Here is a 20430-nt window from a genome sequence, read left to right as displayed (position 1 = left end):
CTTCCTCAACCAGGTGAACCATACCCTGCGGGGCCAGAGTGGGGCAATTACCACTACTCTCGCCCTGTCCTCTCTGATCTTCCTTAGGACTCTGGGAAGTAACCTGACCGGAGGGAAGGCATAAAGAAGTTTTCTGCACCAACTCTGTGAAAAAGCGTCTATCCCAAGGGGGTGATCCGTTGGTGACAGGGAGAAAAAAAACTTTTACTTTCCTGTTGGCCCTTGAGGCTAACAGATCTATGCGGGGAGTACCCCAACGTTGACAGATCTGGAGAAAGATCATCTGATCTAACTCCCAATCTCCTTGGTTCAGGCGATGTCTGCTGAGATAGTCCGCCACCTGATTTTGGGACCCCTTTAGATGGAGAGCAAACAAGGAGCTGAGATGCATCTTTGCCAGTCTGAAGATGTGATGACAAGTCCTCATGAGGGAAGGGGATCTTGTACCCCCCTGATGATTTAAGTAGGCAACTACTGTGGAATTGTCTGACAGAATTTTTAGGTCTTCTCCGCCAAGCAGAGGAACGGATTGAGAGATGGCGAACAGGACTGCCTTCAATTCCCTTAGGTTCTGAGATTCCCTGGAAATCTCCTGACTCCATTGACCTTGAAGGATTAAGGATTCTCCGTAGGCTCCCCACCCCCAGGGGCTTGCGTCTGTAGTAAGGCAAAATTAGTTATTTTCTACCCAATAAATGCCCTTTTCTAGATTTGCTGGATTTACCCACCAGAGAAGGGACCTCTTTACTTGGGCTGAAGGGGTCATGTAAGTGTCTAATGAATCGGGGACTCCGTCCCACTGGCTCAGGATTTGTCCCTGTAGCCTCCTTGAATGGTACTGAGTCCATAAAACTGCTGGGATACACAAAGTTAACAGGCCCAGGACAGACATGGCCTCACTTATGGGGAGCTCCTTTAGTTTCAGTAGCTGAGACACTTTCTGCCTGAGCAAAATCACCTTGTATTGGGGAAGAAAGGAGATTTGACGGGTGGAATTCAAGCCTATCCCCAGGAATGTGCATACCTGAGAAGGGACCAGGTGGGATTTGTCTAGATTCACTTCCCACCCTAGGTTCAACAGAATTTTTTGAGTCTGAAGAACCTGCCGAATCAAGAGCTCCTCCGAGTCTGACACCAAAAGGAAATCGTCTAAGTACGGAACTATGATTATATTTTGTTCTCTTACATGGGCCATCACCTCGGCCATAAGTTTGGTGAAGACTCGGGGAGCCTGTGATAGGCCAAAGGGAAGCGCCTGAAACTGGAGGTGGAACAGACAGGTTCCCAAGACTACCGCCACCCTTAAATATTTTTGATGACCTTGGAAAATCGGGACATTATACTATGCATCCCTCAAGTCCAAGGTGACCATAAAACAGTTCTGGTTCAGGTTCAGGATAGCTGATTGAATCGTCTCCATCCGAAATTTGTGGTACTTCAGGAAACGATTCAATAGCTTGAGATTTATTATAATGCGGAAGGAGACATTGGGCTTTCTTACCAGGAAGAGCATGGAGTAGTATCCCAGACCTCGCTCTTCTTCCGGAACCTGAACCAGAACTCTCTTCTGAATCAAGGAGAAAACGTATTTCTCCAGGGCAGCCTGTTTCTCTGGAAACCTTCGGAGATCTGTTGGAACAAATCTGGGAGTCGGGAGACCTGAAAAAACAATTTTTAAACCAGTTTTTATTGTGGACAAAACCCAGTGGCTTGCAGAAATTTTCTCCCATTGGGGAAGAAAATGAGACAACCTGCCCCCCACTGGGAACCTTAAGTCATTGCTGACTGGACTTCTTGAAGGTTTCAGGGGTAGTAAACATGAAACCTCTGCTTCTTCTCTGGCCTCGCCACTGCCTGGCCCTGTAAGAACCTCTCTGAAATTCCACCCTTCCTCTTCCACGAAAGGGCATCTTGTTCTGGATAGGGAAGGAAGGGATTAAGGGAAAGGCCTTCTTCCTATCCGCTGCTTTCTCTAAGACTAGATCTAAATCATTCCAAAAAAGAAAGGAACCTTCACAGGGTATAGCACATAATTTAGATTTGGAGGTAAGATCACCTCCTTTCCACTCTTTAACCCAAATAGCCCATCTGGCAGAGTTGGCACAGGCCGAGGCTTTAGCGGATAGTCTTAGGGTGTCTGCAGAAGCATCCGATATAAAGTCTGCCGCTGCTGCCAAGGTAGGGATTGATTGAAGCAATTGGTCTCTAGGAGCACCAGCAATTAGACCAGGGCACCCACAGTCCACATACTTACATGCAAACTGCCCGGTTAGTACGGGACCCGTCCCGGTTACCATCCGCAGGACAGGAAACAGAACTGGGAAATAGCAGGCCCTAAGGTCCTTATATGCAAACTGTTTCCAGTTCCTGTTTCCTGTCCTGAGGAAGGAGGCGGTCTCTCCAAAGGTGCCATCATGGGCGATAGGGAAAACAAAAATAAAATTGCTCTGGTCCTTAAGGCCAAAATGGGCCTGGTCCTTAAGGGGTTAACAGATTTATTCTATGATTCACAGTCGAGTGTAAACATCTCCCCCTGCAGTCAGTCTGCAATGACCCAGTGAGGGACACATGCAGACTTTATACTGAGCATAGCTCTCACACACAGCTTTCCCAGGCTCCTGAAGGGCACGTGATCTGCTTAGTACTGATATATTTCTGGCCATTCAGGAGCTTGGAAAAGCTGTGTGTGACAGTCAGAATCTGTTACCATTACAGGGCCATGAGTCATTATAGGGTCTGACTGCCACACACAGCTTTTCCAGGTTCCTTAACCCCTTAAGGACCGGGGTTTTTTCCATTTTTGCATTTTCTTTTTTTGCGCCTTGCCTTTAAAAAATCATAACTCTTTCAATTTTGCACCTAAAAATCCATATGATGGCTTTTTTTTGCGCCACCAATTCTACTTTGTAATGACATCAGTCATTTTACCCAAAAATCTACGGTGAAATGGAAAAAAAAATCATTGAAAAAAAACCCGCCGTTTTGTAACTTTGGGGGCTTCCGTTTCTACGTAGTACATTTTTCGGTAAAAATGACACCTTATCTTTATTCTGTAGGTCCATACGATTAAAATGATACCCTACTTATATAGGTTTGATTTTGTCGGACTTCTGGAAAAAATCATAACTACATGCAGGAAAATTAATATGTTTAAAATTGTCATCTTCTGACCCCTATAACTTTTTTATTTTTACGTGTATGGGGCGGTATGAGGGCTCACTTTTTGCGCCGTGATCTGAAGATTTTAACGGTACCCTTTTTGCATTGATAGGACTTATTGATCGCTTTTTATTCATTTTTAAATGATATGAAAAGTGACCAAAAATACACTATTTTGGACTTTAGAATTTTTTTGCGCGCACGCCATTGATCGAGCGGTTTAATAAATGATATATTTTTATAATTCGGACATTTCCGCACGTGGTGATACCATATATGTTTATTTTTATTTACACTGTGTTTTTTTTTTTTTATTGGAAAAGGGGGGTGATTCAAACTTTTAATAGGGGAGGAATTAAATGATCTTTATTCACTTTTTTTTTCACTTTTTTTTTGCAGTGTTATAGCTCCCATAGGGACCTATAACACTGCACACACTGATCTTCATCATTGATCACTGGTTTCTCATAGGAAACCAGTGATCGACGATTCTGCCGCATGACTGCTCATGCCTGGATCTCAGGCACTGAGCAGTCATTCGGCGATCGGACAGCGAGGAGGCAGGTAGGGGCCCTCCCGCTGTCCTGTAAGCTGTTCGGGATGCCGCGATTTCGCCGCGGCTATCCTAAACATCCCGACTGAGCTAGCTGGCAACTTTCGCTTTTAGCCGCGCGGCTCAGCTCTGAGCACGCGGCTAAAGGGTTAATAGCACGCGGCGCCCCAATCGGCGCTGCGCGCTATTAGAGGCGGGTCTCGGCTTCACTATGACGCTGGGCCCGCCGTGATATGACGCGGGGTTACTGTGTAACCCCGCGTTATATAAGGAGAGCAGGACCAAGGACGTACCGGTACGTCCTTGGTCCTTAAGGGGTTAAGCCCTTAACGACGCAGGATGTAAATGTACGTCCTGGTGTGCTGGTACTTAGCGCACCAGGACATACATTTACCTCCTATGCATAACCGCGAGCATCTGAGCGATGCTCGCGTCATGCGCGGCAGGTCCTGGCTGCTGATAGCAGCCAGGGGCCCGCCATAATGGCGGACATCCGCGATTGCGCGGATGTGCACCATTAACCCCTCCGATGCTGTGATCAATACAGATCACGGCATCTGCAGCATCGCGGTCACTAAAATGGATGATCGGATCGCCCGCAGTGCTGCCGCGGCGATCCGATCGTCCAGCATGGCAGCCGGAGTTCCCCTCACCTGCCTCCGCTGCCATCCACAGGTCTTCTGCTCTGATCTGCCTTCCCGCAGACCAGAGCAGAAGATGACCGAGAACACTGATCAGTGTTATGTCCTATGCATAGCACTGAACAGTATTAGCAATCAAATCGATTGCTATAAATAGTCCCCTATGGAGACTATTAAAGTGTAAAAATAAAAGTTAAAAAAGGGAAAAAAAAATGTAAAGAAAATGTGAAAAAACCCCTCCCCCAATAAACACATAAATTGTCCAATTTTCCCTATTTCACCCCCAAAAAGTGTAAAAATATTTTATATACATATTTGGTATTGCCGCGTGCGTAAATATCCCAACTATTAAAATAAAATGTTGATGATACCGTACGGTGAACGGCATGAACGTAAAAAAAACAACAAAAAAAAAAAGTCCAAAATAGCTGCTTTTTTATAACATTTTATTCCCCCAAAAATTTATAAAAAAAGGATTAAATGTTTTATATAAGCAAATATGGTATCAATAAAAAGTACAGATCATGGCGGAAAAAATGAGCCCTCATACTGCCGCTTATATAGAAAAATGAAAAAGTAATAGGTCTTCAAAATGGGGGGATTTTAAACGTACTAATTTGGTTAAACAGTTTGCAATTTTTTTAAGCGCAACAGTGATAGAAAAGTATGATATCATGGGTATCAAAGCAACTGTGTAAGTGTTGTGAAGTGACACACCACAAAGAGGCTACAATATGGCAGCCCAGTACACACTTTATTAATAAATAACATTAAAACTGCATTGTCCTAAAACTAAATACATTAATGAAATGCTTTATCTTGATAGAAAAAAAAAATGGGGACACTTTCCCTTTAAACTGCCCTAGCGCCGGCCAGGGACCAATCGCAGCTGTCCCTGTCCACGATTGCTGCTATTGGTCCGTGAGTAGTAACAGACCAATAGTAGTGACATTTGTAGGGTCTCCTCCTTCCCCCCTCCATCATTGCTTCAGACAGTGAAGCGATCGGAGAGGAGAGGCCCCGTCAGAGGAGGCCAGCCGCCTCCGATCCTGAGTTAACTCTATAGATGCTCCTGTTAGTGTGACAGCAGCGTCTATTAGGGTTACAGAGAGAGGGAGCTCCCTCTGCTCCAGATCGGAATTTTCTGCCGCTGAAATTATTCAGTGTGAACTGTTCTCACGGAAACCCATTCAAACTCCGCAGGAATTACGTAGTGTGAACCTACCGTAAAACAAATTTTTGCTATCGCACTCCTTATGGTAAATACAAATCTTTCTAATGTACTTTGTTTAACCCCTTAAGGACCGGAGGTTTTTCCGTTTTTGCATTTTCGTTTTTTGCTCCTTGCCTTTAAAAAATCATAACTCTTTCAAATTTACACCTAAAAATCCATATGATGGCTTATTTTTTGCGCCACCAATTCTACTTTGTAATGACGTCAGTCATTTTGCCCAAAAATCTATGGTGAAGCGGGAAAAAAAATCATTGTGCGACAAAATTGAAAAAAAAAACGCTGTTTTGTAACTTTTGGGGGCTTCCGTTTCTACGTAGTACATTTTTCGGTAAAAATGACACCTGATATGTATTCTGTAGGTCCATACGATTAAAATGATACCCTACTTATATAGGTTTGATTTTGTTGGACTTCTGGAAAAAATCATAACTACATGCAGGAAAATTAATACGTTTAAAATTGTCATCTTCTGACCCCTATAACTTTTTTATTTTTCCGTGTATGGGGCGGTATGAGGGCTCATTTTTTGCGCCGTGATCTGAAGTTTTTAACGGTACCATTTTTGCATTGATAGGACTTATTGATCACTTTTTATTCATTTTTAAATGATATAAAAAGTGACCAAAAATGCACTATTTTGGACTTTGGAATTTTTTTGCGCGCACGCCATTGACCGAGCGGTTTAATTAATGATATATTTTTATAATTCGGACATTTCCGCACGCGGTGATACCACATATGTTTATTTTTATTTTTATTTTAACTGTGTTTTTTTTTTTATTGGAAAAGGGGGGTGATTCAAACTTTTAATAGGGGAGGAGTTAAATGATCTTTATTCACTTTTTTTTTTCACTTTTTTTTTGCAGTGTTATAGGTCCCATAGGGACCTATAACACTGCACACACTGATCTTCTATGTTGATCACTGGTTTCTCATAAGAAACCAGTGATCAACGATTCTGCCGGATGACTGCTCATGCCTGGATCTCAGGCACTGAGCAGTCATTCGGCGATCGGACAGCGAGGAGGCAGGTAGGGGCCCTCCCGCTGTCCTGTCAGCTGTTCGGGATGCCGCGATTTCACCGCGGCTATCCCGAACAGCCCACTGAGCTAGCCGGGATGCTTTCGGTTTCACTTTAGACGCGGCGTTCAACTTTGAACGCCGCGTCTAAAGGGTTAATAGCGCGCGGCACAGCGATCAATGCCGCGCGCTATTAGCCACGGGTCCCGGCCGTTGTTAGAGGCCGGGCCCGACCCGCTATGACGCGGGGCCACGCCGTGGCCCCGCGTTATAGATCGGGAGTGGACACATGACGTTCCAGTACGTCATGTGTCCTTAAGGGGTTAAACAAAATAAATTTAAAAAAATGAAGTTTTCTGTTTTAATTGTGTTTAAAAAGCTGCCACTAGGTGTCTCCCTACTTGTCCTGAGCACATTTTCCCCCATCTCTTGCATAGACTTTGGAAAAATTGTTGCCTGCAATACAGTTCACTAACCTTTAGTGTGACGTTGCGCAGCTGTTAAAGGGGTACTCCGCCCCTAGACATCTTATCCCCTATCCAAAGGATAGGGGATAAGATGTCAGATCGCCGCGGTCCCGCTGCTGGGGACCCCGGGGATCCCCGCTGCGGCACCCCGCTATCATTACTGCACAGAGCGAGTTCGCTCTGTGCGTAATGACTGGCGATACAGGGGCCGGAGCAGCGTGACATCATGGCTCCACCCCTCATGACATCACGGCCCATCCCCTTAATGCAAGTCTATGGCAGGGGGCATGACGACCGCCACGCCCCCTTCCCATAGACTTGTATTGACGGGGGCGGGCCGTGACGTCACGAGGGGCAGAGCCGTGACGTAACGATGCTCCAGCCCCTGTATTGCCCGTCATTACGTGCAGAGCGATCTCGCTCTGTGCAGTAATGATAGCGGGGTGCTGCAGCAGTGATCCACGGGGTCCCCAGCAACGGGACCCCGGCGATCTGACATCTTATCCCCTATCCTTTGGATAGGGGATAAGATGTCTAGGGGCGGAGTACCCCTTTAAGCCCTAACCTAGTGATAGTTAGGAACTGGCAGATGCATGGGGAACCATCATGATTTCTTATCACTGGTGTCCAACCTTTCCCTCCCCAGCAATTGCAAAATCTCCCAGTTATGTGGGATTTCCACCTTTCCCTTAGCTAGGGGCACATATTTAGGGAGTAAACATATACAGTGATCCCTCAACTTACAATGGCCTCAACATACAATAGTTTCAACATACAATGATCTTTTCTGGACCATTGTAACTTGAAACCAGACTCAACATACAATGCTACGGACAATCCAGATCTGTGATAGTTGTCACAACTGGAGGAACTGACCAATCAGGATGGGCATTTTACTCGTAAATCACCTGTATTACTGAAGTGTATGCACTGACTGATGTCTGGTAGCGCCCCCTACAGTACAGGGAGGAACTACAAGTTCTGTACTACTCCTTACCTGTGCCAGGGTTAGCTGCTCCTTTGTACAACAAGTAAAGGTGGCTCCATTTGGCACACTGTGTGTACTGTATAGGACCCTGAAGAAGCTCCTGTACTCTACATAAACCATTATTTCCAACCAGGGTGTCTCCAGCTGTTGCAAAACTACAACTCCCAGCATGCCCGGACAGCCAACGGCTGTCCGGGCATGCTGGGAGTTGTAGTTTTGCAATAGCTGGAGGCACCCTGGTTGGGAAACACTGAAATAGACAGTGATTTACAGCTCCCAGCAGATCTTTCTTACTTTTATATGGAAGGATTTGCTTTATCTGTATTAGTTATCTACTTATTTTTCTTTAATCCTCATTTTTCCTATTTTTGGATGACATTTTGGGGCTTCAGAATCAATTACCAGGTTTCCATAGAGTTCTAGTGTCAACATACAATGGTTTCAACATACAATGGTCGTCCCGGAACCAATTAATATTGTAACTTGAGGGACCACTGTACTATGAATACACACTGTATTTATACACGAGACCCAAGCTACTTTTATTACAGAATATAAATAAAGTCAAAAATTCTCCATATCCTTCCACTAAGGGACTATTTTAACTGCGTACCTTGCGCACATAGATCACGTGGCCGGATGGCGCGCTGTCATTGGCCGGGCGGTGAGACGTTGGGCGCTCAGTAGTGAAGAGGAGCGGGTTAGTAGGAGCTGCGTGGAGGCTGCACTGAACGGTAACGCTGCAATGTGTACTGTGCTCTGTGCCTAGTATACACCCCCTGTATTGTAGTGTAACCCATTGACCTGCTGTTATAACCGGGTGTGAGCAGCTCAGCGGGCATATGTCCCACAGACCCCACTATGGGTCCTGGGTGTCTGTAAGGAAAAGGAGAAGACCCAGGTTGAGGTCCTGTGAGGATGGCGGGAAGTGGATGAACATGTGACCCGTGGGCACCTAAGGGCCGGGACTTTGCATTTTACCTTTATTAGAAAGCGGCCATGTGTTTTTCTAGTCCTGGATGATCTTTAAACTGCGCCTTACAGTACTGGTACCTGCTAGTTTATAGTTTACTGAGGGTTAAACTGCCAGAATCTGATTACTGTTCTCCAGCTGATGCTAAACTACAACTCCCAGCATGCCCCGACAACCAACGGCTATCAAGGGCATGGTGGGGGTTGTAGTTTAGTATCAGCTTAGGGGCCATCTTTGGGGGCCCACAGTATTAGTCTTATGTCAGTAGTTGCAGGCAGGTATCGGCTGTAATATACACCTGACACCCTCCATTATAGAGAGGCCTGAGAAAATGAGGCAATTCTATATGTTGTGACTATGGAGGGTCCTAGAAAGTTGTTCACCTAATACAACATCAAAAAATGAATATAATGCTGAAGTTATGTTAGGGCTGGGCGGTATACCGGTTCATACCGAATGGCGAATTTTTATGCTGCACCATATGAATTTTAACCCATACTGCAATACCGGTTTGGCCCCTCCCCCTAAGGAATGAATGATCAGCCGAGCGCTGCACAGTACCTACATCGGGGAACTAATCCTATGTGCTGTTCTGCTTCTCCCCCCTCACCCCCAATTAATTATTAGCCCAGCGCTACTACTCACGTCACCCGCAAGCGCTGCACTCCTTGTCCTCCTGTTTGTTGCGGGCGCTGACACTCTATACCAGTGGTCTTCAACCTCCAGATGTTGCAAAACTACAACTCCCAGCATGCCCGGACAGCCGTTGGCTGTCCGGGCATGCTGGGAGTTGTAGTTTTGCAACATATGGAGGTCCGCAGATTGCAAACCACTGCTCTATACTGTATCCCTATGCCCGGGCTGCAAAAGGTAAACAAAATAAACTTGAACTCCCCTTCCCCGTCGGTCCGGACTTGCTTCCCAGGGAATGGAACGTCGGAGAGCCGTCAGCCTATCACTGGCCACAGCGATGTTCCTTCTCAGCTGGTGATAGGTTGAGCGCACTGTCATGTAAGAAGCCGGCTTCTTACGTGACAGTGGGCTCAACCTATCACCGACTGAGGCGGAACATCGCTGCGGCCGGTGATAGGCTGACGGCTGTCCGACGTTCCCGTTTATTTTGCTTACCTTTTGCAGCCCGGGCATAGGGATACCGCACAGTATAGAGTGTCAGTGCCGCCGGCCGCAACAAACAGGAGGACGAAGAGGCAGCGCTTGCAGGTGATATGTGAGTATTTACCCGATGGAGAGAGCGCGGCGCTGGGCTAATAATTAATTTTGGGGAGGAATACCGTTATATACCGTGGAACCGCCATAAGTTCCAAAAATACCGCGATACGCATATTTGGCCATACCACCCTGCCCTAAGTTATGTTACATAATATTCTGCCCCATTGCCTTGCTCCCTGTACATCTGAGCAGTTTGGATGGTGGTCTCTTCCATAAGATGGTACAGTACGGAAGGACATGTGACCATGCTCCTTGTTTGGTGTCCTCTACTGTGCCTGCAAGGGGCATAGTCCCATGCCTTGGCCATCTGATAGGATATCCGAACGGCTCAGAAGAATGGGGGCTGGCGGGGTGAGGATCAGGACACATCAGAACTGGAGAATACAAGTTACATAACTAAATCTTCACACTACATATATTTATATTTCATAAGAGGTGACCAACCCCTGTCTATTTGCCCATAGTAGCCATCACACACCGGCCTCCGCTTTCATTTGTAAGATTGCTTTGGTAAAATAAAAGCTGATCTGTGGTTGGTTGCTATGGGCAAACCAGACAGCTTCAGTCTAACAGTCTAAGGTTAGGTTTTCACAAAGCTTTTTTTCTGGTGTGTGTTTTTTCTTTTGAAAACTGCCACTGCACTTCGAACCAGAGTCACAAGTGGATCCAAGAGGGAGGAGAAGTCCTTCCTTTTATATTTATTTTCCATTCCTTTTGATTGCAGTTCTGCAAGTGGAATCCCATCCAAAGGGTATGTTCACACTGAGGAATTGGAGCAGGATTGAAGAGGAATCATTGCGTTTAGGAAAATCCAGATTTTTGCCAGTTTCTCCCTTCTGCGGAATTCGTGCACAGAACTTACACGTGAATTCCGTGTGAAACTCATTTAGGCAATAAAAAATAAAAATCCAATTGACTTCAATGGTTTTTTAGCCGAGGATTCTGCCTGAAGAATGAACATGTTAAATCCTTGGGCGGAATAGAATTCGGAATTCTGCTCACATAAATTCCTCAGTGTAAACAGCGTGGCGGAAAGTCAACGGAACTTTTCATTTAACCTGTTAAGGACCAAGGGCATACCTGTACACAAGTGCTTAAAAAAATTAATTAATAAATAAAAAATGAAATGGGTACTGTCAGAAACACAATTTTTAAAAGTTGTACATCTTGGCAAAACATTAAAGGAAAACTCCAGAATATAAAAATTCTCCCCCATACTGCCGGTAGTAAAAAAAAAAATAAAGATGTACATACCTTCCTTCCCTACCCCGGGGCCCCCAGTAACCGTCTCCGGTCTCCGTCACGATCGTCTTCCTGGTTGCTGGTGGTCGGCGAGTCATACTGCACTCAGCCAATCACCGGACGTAGCGAAGTCCTGACTCGGCCGGCGATAGGCTGAGCGGCAGTGTGAGAACGCTTCAGGACACACAATTCTTCACTACACCTGCACCTGCTGCCAGGGGGCCGAAAATGTCACACTGACGCTCAGCCTATCGCTTATGAGTCGGGACTTCGCTGCGGCCGGTGCTTGGCTGAGTGCAGTATGACTCGTCGACCACCAGCAACCAGGGAGAGGATCATGGCGGAGACCGGAGCCGGTTACCGGAGGTCCCGGAGCTCTCCTTTAACTTTTCTAATATACTTCATAAAAAAAATGTATTCCCTTTTTTATAAAATCATGGCTTTGTCCAAGCTGAAGCACAGGCATGGGAAAAGTCCAGTAAGTGAGGTCTAGCACTCCCCTGTGCTCTCTCCTGTCGAATGGCACTCCCCTGTGCTCTCTCCTGTCGAATGGCACTCCCCTGTGCGCTCTCCTGTCAAATGGCACACCCCCCAGGGCTGTGGAGTCAGACAACATTTTTGGTACCAATGCACATACTCCTACTAAATTTAGATTGGAATAAAAAAAAGCAAGTTTAAATGTCCCGATTCACATAAAGTTATAACTAATTACTTCTCTACTGTAAGAATAAAGACCAATGCATGCAGTGCCTCACGTAACCGCAAAATGAATATGTTAAGTGACCGTGAAGAAGCATGCTTTTCATGTGCTTCATTATATGGCACGCAATGCACAATAAGGAGCGGCAATACTTATATTTTCCATAGTGTTGTGTTCTGCTGTTACAGGGAACCCATGGGTAACCTAGCCTCTCACTGAAAAGGGATTAAGTAAATATGTTTTTTGAAACTCTTGTATAAGTGAAGGGAACTGAGGGTCAATAGTTCAAGACTGAAGCAGTAAACCATTGGAAAAACTGCTGCCATTCAGCTAAGGCTATAAAAACTTGTAAACTCCGATTGTTAGCTTAAACTTTAAACATGACTATGGGATTCTACTAGGGAAATCATGTTTTATAATAAATGCCCCTTCCTGGATCCTCCCACTGCCCTATCTTCAGCAGCAGATCAGCACACAAAAAAGGAGAAGGCAGCAGCTTTTGCCCAACTACCTCTCTGCTAGAAGGGCTCTCTCCTGTCGGGTGGCACTCCCCTGGGCTCTCTCCTGTCCTATCAGATAGAGGATTTTGTCCATGCCTGTGCTTCATCTTGGACAAAGCCATGATTTTATAATCCATGATTTCTATAAAAAGTAATTAGAAAGGTTAATGTTTTACCAAGATGTACAACATATAAAAAGTTTTTAAATCTGACAGTGCCCATTTAACCACTTGGGGACCATGGGCGTACAGGTACGCCCTCGTTCCCTGGCACTTAAGGACCAAGGGCGTACCTGTACGCCTGTGGGAATTTCGGTCCCTGCCGGGCGGGGACTGGATCGAAATGACCGGGAAATAAGGGGGATCGGGGTTGTCCAAGACACCCACGATCCCCCTGAAGGGATAGGAGTGAGGTGGCAGGGGTGCCACCCCTCCTATCCCTGCTATTGGTCAGAAGCGACCGACCAATAGCAGATCGGGGGCGGAGGGGTTAAAGTTCGGTTCCCCTGTTCTGCCCACCCACAGTAGTCCGGGCTGAACTGGAGAACAAACGGTGACCAGCACCGGAGGTCCACCTACCATCGGTGGCGGGTGGCAGAGGATGGCGTTGTGGCGATCCTACGGAAGCCGGCGAGTAGTTGCCTATGAACATCGGGAGGGCTACAGTTTTGAGACCACTATACAGTGGTCTCTAAACTGTAGCCCTCCAGATGTTGCAAAACTACAACTCCCAGCATGCCCAGACAGCAAACAGCTGTCTCATTATGCTGGGAGTTGTAGTTGCTTACCTCCAGCTGTTGCATAACTACATCTCCCAGCATGCCCTTCGGCGATCAGTACATGCTGGGAGTTGTAGTTTTGCAACAGCTGGACGCACACTGTTTTGAAAATACTGAGTTAGGTATCAGAACTTAACTGAAGGTTTTCCAACCAGTGAGCCTCCAACTGTTGCAAAAGTACAACTGCCAGCATGCACAGTCTGTCAGTACATGCTGGGAGTTGTAGTTTTGCAACAGCTTCCATGTGAGTGTACATTCACATGGGCGGGTTTACAGTGAGTTTCCTGCTTCAAGTTTGAGCTGTGGCAAATTTTCTGCCGCAGCGCAAACTCCTAACAGAAAACTCACCGTAAACCCCCGCCAGTGCGAATGTACCCTAAAAACACTACACTAACACATAATGAAGGGTAAAACCCTACATATACACCCTCCTTACACTGTCTCCCCCCCCCCCCCCCACCCCAATAAGAATTAAAACCTTGTACGGCAGTGTTTCCAAAACGGAGCCTCCAGCTGTTGCAAAACAACAACTCCCAGCATTTTCGGACAGCCACTAACTGTCCAGGCATGCTGGGAGTTTAGCAACAGCTGGAGGCACTATGTTTGGGAATCACTGGTGTAGAATACCCCTATGTCCACCCCTATGCAATCCCTAATTTAGTATTCAAATGTGCATGGAGCTCTCTCACATCAGAGCCCTGTCGTATTTCAAGGAAATAGTTTAGGGCCACATATGGGGTATTTACATACTCGGGAGCAATTGCACTACAAATTTTGGGGGGCTTTTTCTTCTTTTACGAAAGGGAAAAGTTGGGATCTACTCCAGCCTGTTAGGGTAAAAAAAATTACACTAACATGCTGGTGTTGCCCCATACTTTTTATTTTCACAAGAGGTAAAAGGGGGGAAAAAAGACCCCCCCCCCAAAACTTGTAAGGCAATTTCTCCTGAGTACAGAAATACCCCATATGTGGGTGTAAAATGCTCTGCGGGCGCACAACAAGGCTCAGAAGTGAGAGCGCACTATGTACATTTGAGGCCTAAATTGGTGGTTTGCACAGAGGTGGCTGATTTTACAGCAGTTCTGACATAAATGCAAAAAAAGAAATACCCACATGTGACCCCATTATGGAAGCTACACCCCTCACGGAAGGTGACAAGGGGTATAGTGAGCCTTAACACCCCACAGGTGTTTGAAGAATTTTCATTAAAGTTGGATGGGAGAATAAGAAAAAAAAAAGAATTTCATAACAATTTGGGTGGTACCCTAAATTTTTCATTTTGACAAGCGAAAATATGAAAAAAGCCCTCCGAAATTTGTAACCCCATTACAAATGGGCAAACTACAATGCTCAGAAGAGGAGGAGTGCCATTGGGCCTTTGAAGAGAAAATTTGTCCGGAATTGAAGGCCACGTGTGTTTACAAAGCCCCCATAGTACCAGAACAGTGGACCTCCCCCACATGTGCCCCCATTTTGGAAACTACACCCCTCACATAATGTAATAAGGGGTGCAGTGAGCATTTACACCCCACAGGTGTCTGACAGATTTTTGGAACAGTGGTCCTTGAAAATAAAAAATGTTATCTTTCATTTGCACAGTCCACTGTTCCAAAGATCTGTCAAACGCCTGTGGCATGTAAATGTTCACTGCACCCCTTATTAAATTCTGTGAGGGGTGTAGTTTGCAAATTGGGGTCACATGTGGGGGGGGGGGGTCCACTGTTCTGGCACCACGGGGGGCTTTGTAAGCACACATGGCCTCCCACTTCTATTCCAACCAAATTCTCTCACCAAACGCTCAATGGTGCTCCTCCTCTTCTGAGCATTGTATTTCGCCCGCAGAGCACTTTACATCCACATATGGGGTATTTCCATACTCAGAAGAAATGGGGTTGCAAATTTTGGGGGGGCATTTTCTCCTGTAACCCCTTATAAACATGTAAAATTTGGGGGAAAAAACAGCATTTTAGTGGGAAAAAAAAAACTTTATTCATTTACACATCCGACTTTAATGAAAATTCGTCAAACACCTGTGGGGTGTTAAGGCTCAGCGGACCCCTTGTTACGTTCCTTGGGGGGTGTAGTTTCCAAAATAGTATGCCATGTGGGTTTTTTTGTGCTGTTCTGGCACCATAGGGGCTTCCTAAATGTGACATACCCCCCCCTAAAACAATTTCAGAAAAACTCACTCTCCAAAATCCCATTGTTGCTCCTTCCCTTCTGAGCCTTGTAGTGCACCCACATAGCACTTGACATCCACATACGAGGTATTTCCTTACTTGAGAGAAATTGGGTTACAAATTTTGGGGGGGGCTTTTTCTCCTTTTTACCCCTTGTAAAATTTCAAAAACTGGGTCTACAAGATCATGCGAGTGTAAAAAATGAAAATTTTTGATTTTCTCCTTTACCTTGCTGCTATTCCTGTGAAACACCTAAAGGGTTAACACACTTTCTGAATGTCATTTTGAATACTTTGGGGGTTGCAGTTCTTATAATGGGGTCATTTATGGGGTATTTCTAATATGAAGATCCCTCAAATCCACTTCAAAACTGAACTGGGCCCTGAAAAATTCCGATTTTGAAAATTTTGTGGAAAATTGCTAATGAACTTTGAAGCCTTCTGATGTCTTCCAAAAGTAATAACAACATAACAACTTTATGATGCAAATATAAAGTAGACATATTGTATATATGAATCAATATATAATTTATTTGCAATATCCATTTTCCTTACAAACAGAGAGTTTCAAAGTTAAAAAATGCAAAATTTTCATGAAATTTTGGGATTTTTCACCAAGAAAGGATGCAAGTAACAATGAAAATTTACCACTATGAGGGTGCGTTCACACGTGCGTATTCTTGCTGCAGATTTGCTTCTGCAGATTTTGCTGCCCATTAAAGTCAATGGGCAGCAAGATCTGCAGCAAAAATACGCACGTGTGAACGCACCCTCATTAAGTAGAATATGTCAAGAAAAAACAATCTCGGAATCAGAATAATCGGTAAAAGCATCTTAGAGTTATTAATGCATAAAGTGACAGTGGTCAAAATTGCAAAAAAGGGCCGAGTCCTTGAGTTGAAAAAGGGCTCAGTCCTTAAGGGGTTAAACTAAAATCTTGTGCTGCTTTAGGGTGCATTCCCACAGGGCGTATACGCAGCGTATTTGACGCTGCGCAAAATTTATGGCAGCAGCGGGAAATACGCTGCGTATCCCTTGCTCACTATACACACAGGGCTTTCCGGCGGCAGCCCTATGTGTGTAGTGAGTTTTGGAGGCGGAGCCATATGCCGGCGTGTCTGTGACGCGCGGCTCCGCCTCCAAAACTCACTACACACATAGGGCTGCCGCCGGAAAGCCCTGTGTGTATAGTGAGCAAGGGATACGCAGCGTATTTCCCGCTGCTGCCATAAATTTTGCGCAGCGTCAAATACGCTGCGTATACGCCCTGTGGGAACGCACCCTTATGAGCCAAAAATTCTAGGCCTGCTCAGGATTTCACTGAGCAAAGGGAGCACAGCGGTGTCGTTGGCAATGCCCAGGCTATCAATGACGCTGGAGTAGGTGGGAATACTGTGTTGACCTGCTGTGACTACCTGAGGATCCTGCATCTCTACACAGTTTTCAGTGTCTAATTAGTGCTGCCCCAATAACTTTAATCATACTGGTTTATGTATTTCAAGTATTCCAATGAAGAAAGCGGTACCCTGCACAACTTCAACACCTTATATTATGTCAGTCCATTCATTTACCAGTATACGTTCCAATACAGACAGGTAACAACCGCATTAAAGCCACAGGTGGTGCTCACTATCTAATAGCTACACAGTCCGTAGTATATCCAAATCCAAGAAATGAATAGGGCACTTACCATTTTCTGCTTCTACAGTAACGTTTATTGAAGAAATTCGCAAACACATTCACACCAGAGACAGGTGGATGGGGTTGCTTCTCAGGGCCCTGAGAAGCGACCCCCTCCACCTGTCCGTCTTGTACCGGTTTGCCTGATGTACTTGTGACTTTCTTCAATAAACGTTGCCGCAGAAGCTGAGAATGGTACCGTATATACTCAAGTATAAGACGACCCGAATAGAAGCCGAGGCCCCTAATTTCACCCCCGTCATCATCACCCTGTCATCACCCCCCCCCCCTTCATCATCACCGCCTCACAATCCCTTTCAGTGGTTTTCAACCTGCGGACCTCCAGTTGTTGCAAAACTACAACTCCAAGCATGCCCGGAGTTGACGTTTTGAAACATCTGGAGGTCCGCAGGTTGAAGACCACTGCGGCCTTTGTCGTCATTAAGACCCCCCCTTTAGTTTCCTACTCTCCTCCCCTCGGTGGGAAGGAAGGGTGAGCTGGTCCGGGCCATATATGCTGCAGGGACCGTCCGGTGGGGAGCGTTAGTCGTTCCGGGCTGTCCATTTTCACCGGGATGCCCTCTTCTCCGCTCCGGGCCGGCCCCGGACTAGTGACATTGCCTTGATGATGACGCACAGGGACGTCCGAAAACTAAAGGGGGGGGTCTGGATGATGACGAAGGCCGCAGTGGTCTTTAACCTGCGGACCTCCAGATGTTTCAAAACTACAACTGGTCTTATACTCTATTATATACGGTAAGTGCTCTATTCATTTCTTGTTGGATTTGGGTAATGTATTTCTTTTTCAATTTCACTGAGTGATACTGGTCTTTTCATTTAGATTCCAGTCCATTTAAAATGGAGTATAATAAAATTGTGGCAAATCATTTTCTTTTTTTCAGGTAAAATGGCAGGTGTAAATTGCTGGACTCAATCTAAGGTTCCCACTTTCGCTCAGATGCTTAAGAAAAATTTGCCAGTTCAAGCATCAGCTACTGTGAGTGAGACTTCAGCACAAGCAACTTTAGCGTACAATGAATCGTGTGATGGAGCTGCCAAAATTACTCCAGTGACAGGTTGATTTTCATAAAATTTTTTATGTTTAACACATATTTTTTTTTAGTGTGTGAAATGATGTATTTTTATTGTATATTAGCATATTTTCTAGCCTGCTTTGTTGGGGAACACAGGATACTGTGGATGTAGGCTTGTGCCACTAGGAGGTGATACTAAGCAAGAAAGTGTTAGCTTCTCCTGCACAGGCTATATCCTGCAAACATAGCAAGAAACAAAGTTTGGAAAGGTTGGAAATGACCTAAGATTATAATGATCGCTAAGCCTCCTTTTTATTTTATTTATGTATTTATTTTTTTCTTATTAACTTTTATTTTTATTTCCTTTTTTATTTCCTTTTTTTTATGTTTTATTTTTTTTTCTTCTTCTTCCCTCTCCAAACAGGATTGGTGGGTGGGTTGAGTTTTATTACTATTCGTTGATTTTATATTTTTTCTTTTTTCTTTTTCTTGTGTCCGTTAGAGGCAGAACTTTCCTAGCAGGTCTGCTACTTTTTTTTTCTGTTTAGTTTTATTTAATTCTTTTATCTTTTAGGTGGTGATTAAGGGTTATCCTCTAGCCTTAAAATGTAGTTTGTTAGTTTTGGCTGCCATGCTAGATTTAATTCCCCCGAGGGTGCCAGGAGCAGGGGACCAGGCAGGAAATAAGTGTCAGACAACAGTTTGGTGTAGGTGACACTAATTACATATTTTATATAAAGCAAAATTAAATGCATGGGGCCCTGTGCCTATTTTATGCTGCCATAGTTCGCGCAGCATAAAATAGCTGATAGGTTCCTGTTAGTTCAAGGTAGAAAGAAAGCAGGTTTGACATAACTCCTAAGTAAAAATAAATCCAACCATAGAAAGTACTATGATCACTTATAAGCTTATTATCACTTCTGTAACAGCTACTTTGCCACCTGTGCCTCACTGGTGATACGCACCTTACAGTATAAGAAGCTGTGCTCTATGTTGTCTTTGTTCTATTTCTTCTGCTCTTGTTTGTGTCTTTCTGGCATGATGTGTTTATCCAGATAACATTCCTGGCATGACCTATTTATCTAGGTAACTTTCCTGAACCATTGTTGGCCAAGGCAATTCTACCTCCATCAACATCCTCATTGGTACCTAAGAAAATACCAAAAGAGTTTATTATGAAATATAAGCGTGGGGATTTAAATCCAGTTTCTGCTTTACACCAGTTTGTTCAAATGCAGCGAATGGAGCTTGAACTGAAAGAGACTGTAACTACAGGTTAGTATACATTGCAAGTGTAAATAATCTTTTGGCAATTTGATAAAAACATTTTTTTTTTACATTATTGAATTGGGTAAAAGGGGTACTCCGCCTCTAGACATCTTGTCCCCTATCCAAAGGATAGGTCCTATCAGGACGCAATGGCCCCGCCCTCTCGTGACGTCACACTCTGCCCCCTCATTGCAAGTCTATGTGAGGGGGTATGGTGACCGTCACACCCCCCCCCCCCTCTCCCAATAGTGTTACATTGAGAGGGCAGAGTGTGACATCACGATACTCCAGCCTCTGTATCGCCCGTCATCAGCCACGGAGCATTCTTCGCTCCATCCAGCTGGTGAAGGAGAGTGCTGCAGGAGATGGGGGATAAGATGTCTAGGGACGGAATACCCCTTTAACCACTATGTCATGAAAGCAAATGGATTGTGCAGTGCAGCTATATAGTCTATCATTCATTGCTAAAATTGAGTACAGCTTTCAATTGGGAGTCTTTGCAGCTTAGTAGTAAAAATCAGGAAATGTGCACTGTGCAAAATACACATTAGTGTTTGCTCTCCCAGGAAAACATTAAGTCAGTCAGAGATTGTACAGGGTGGGCCATTTATATGGATACACCTTAATAAAATGGGAATGTTTGGTGATATTAACTTCCTGTTTGTGGCACATTAGTATATGTGTGGGGGAAACTTTTCAAGATGGGTGGTGACCATGGCGGCCATTTTGAAGTCGGTCATTTTGAATCCAACTTTAGTTTTTTTCAATAGGAAGAGGGTCATG

General features: G+C 45.0%; 1 protein-coding gene across 5 annotated transcripts in view; it reads left to right on the top strand.

The window, feature by feature from the left end:
* Positions 1–8689: 8689 nt before the first annotated feature.
* Positions 8690–20430, top strand: part of ADAD1 (adenosine deaminase domain containing 1) — a 190310-nt gene continuing 178569 nt past the window's right edge. For 4 of the 5 annotated variants that reach the window (XM_056564051.1, XM_056564067.1, XM_056564044.1 and 1 more), the window contains exons 1-3: positions 8690–8796; positions 18247–18420; positions 19465–19653. In XM_056564051.1, the coding sequence (XP_056420026.1) occupies positions 18252–18420; positions 19465–19653 (358 nt within the window). In that variant the 5' untranslated portion in view covers positions 8690–8796; positions 18247–18251. Of the gene's footprint in view, positions 8797–8898; positions 9112–18246; positions 18421–19464; positions 19654–20430 lie in introns of those variants that run through there. The other variant, XM_056564050.1, reaches the window with a different exon arrangement.

This window comes from Hyla sarda, chromosome 1 (genome assembly GCF_029499605.1).
Source record: "Hyla sarda isolate aHylSar1 chromosome 1, aHylSar1.hap1, whole genome shotgun sequence".
NCBI classification, from domain to species: Eukaryota; Metazoa; Chordata; class Amphibia; order Anura; family Hylidae; genus Hyla; species Hyla sarda.
The sequence above is the reverse complement of the archived record's forward strand: the minus strand, read 5'-3'. Positions and strand labels throughout refer to the sequence as shown.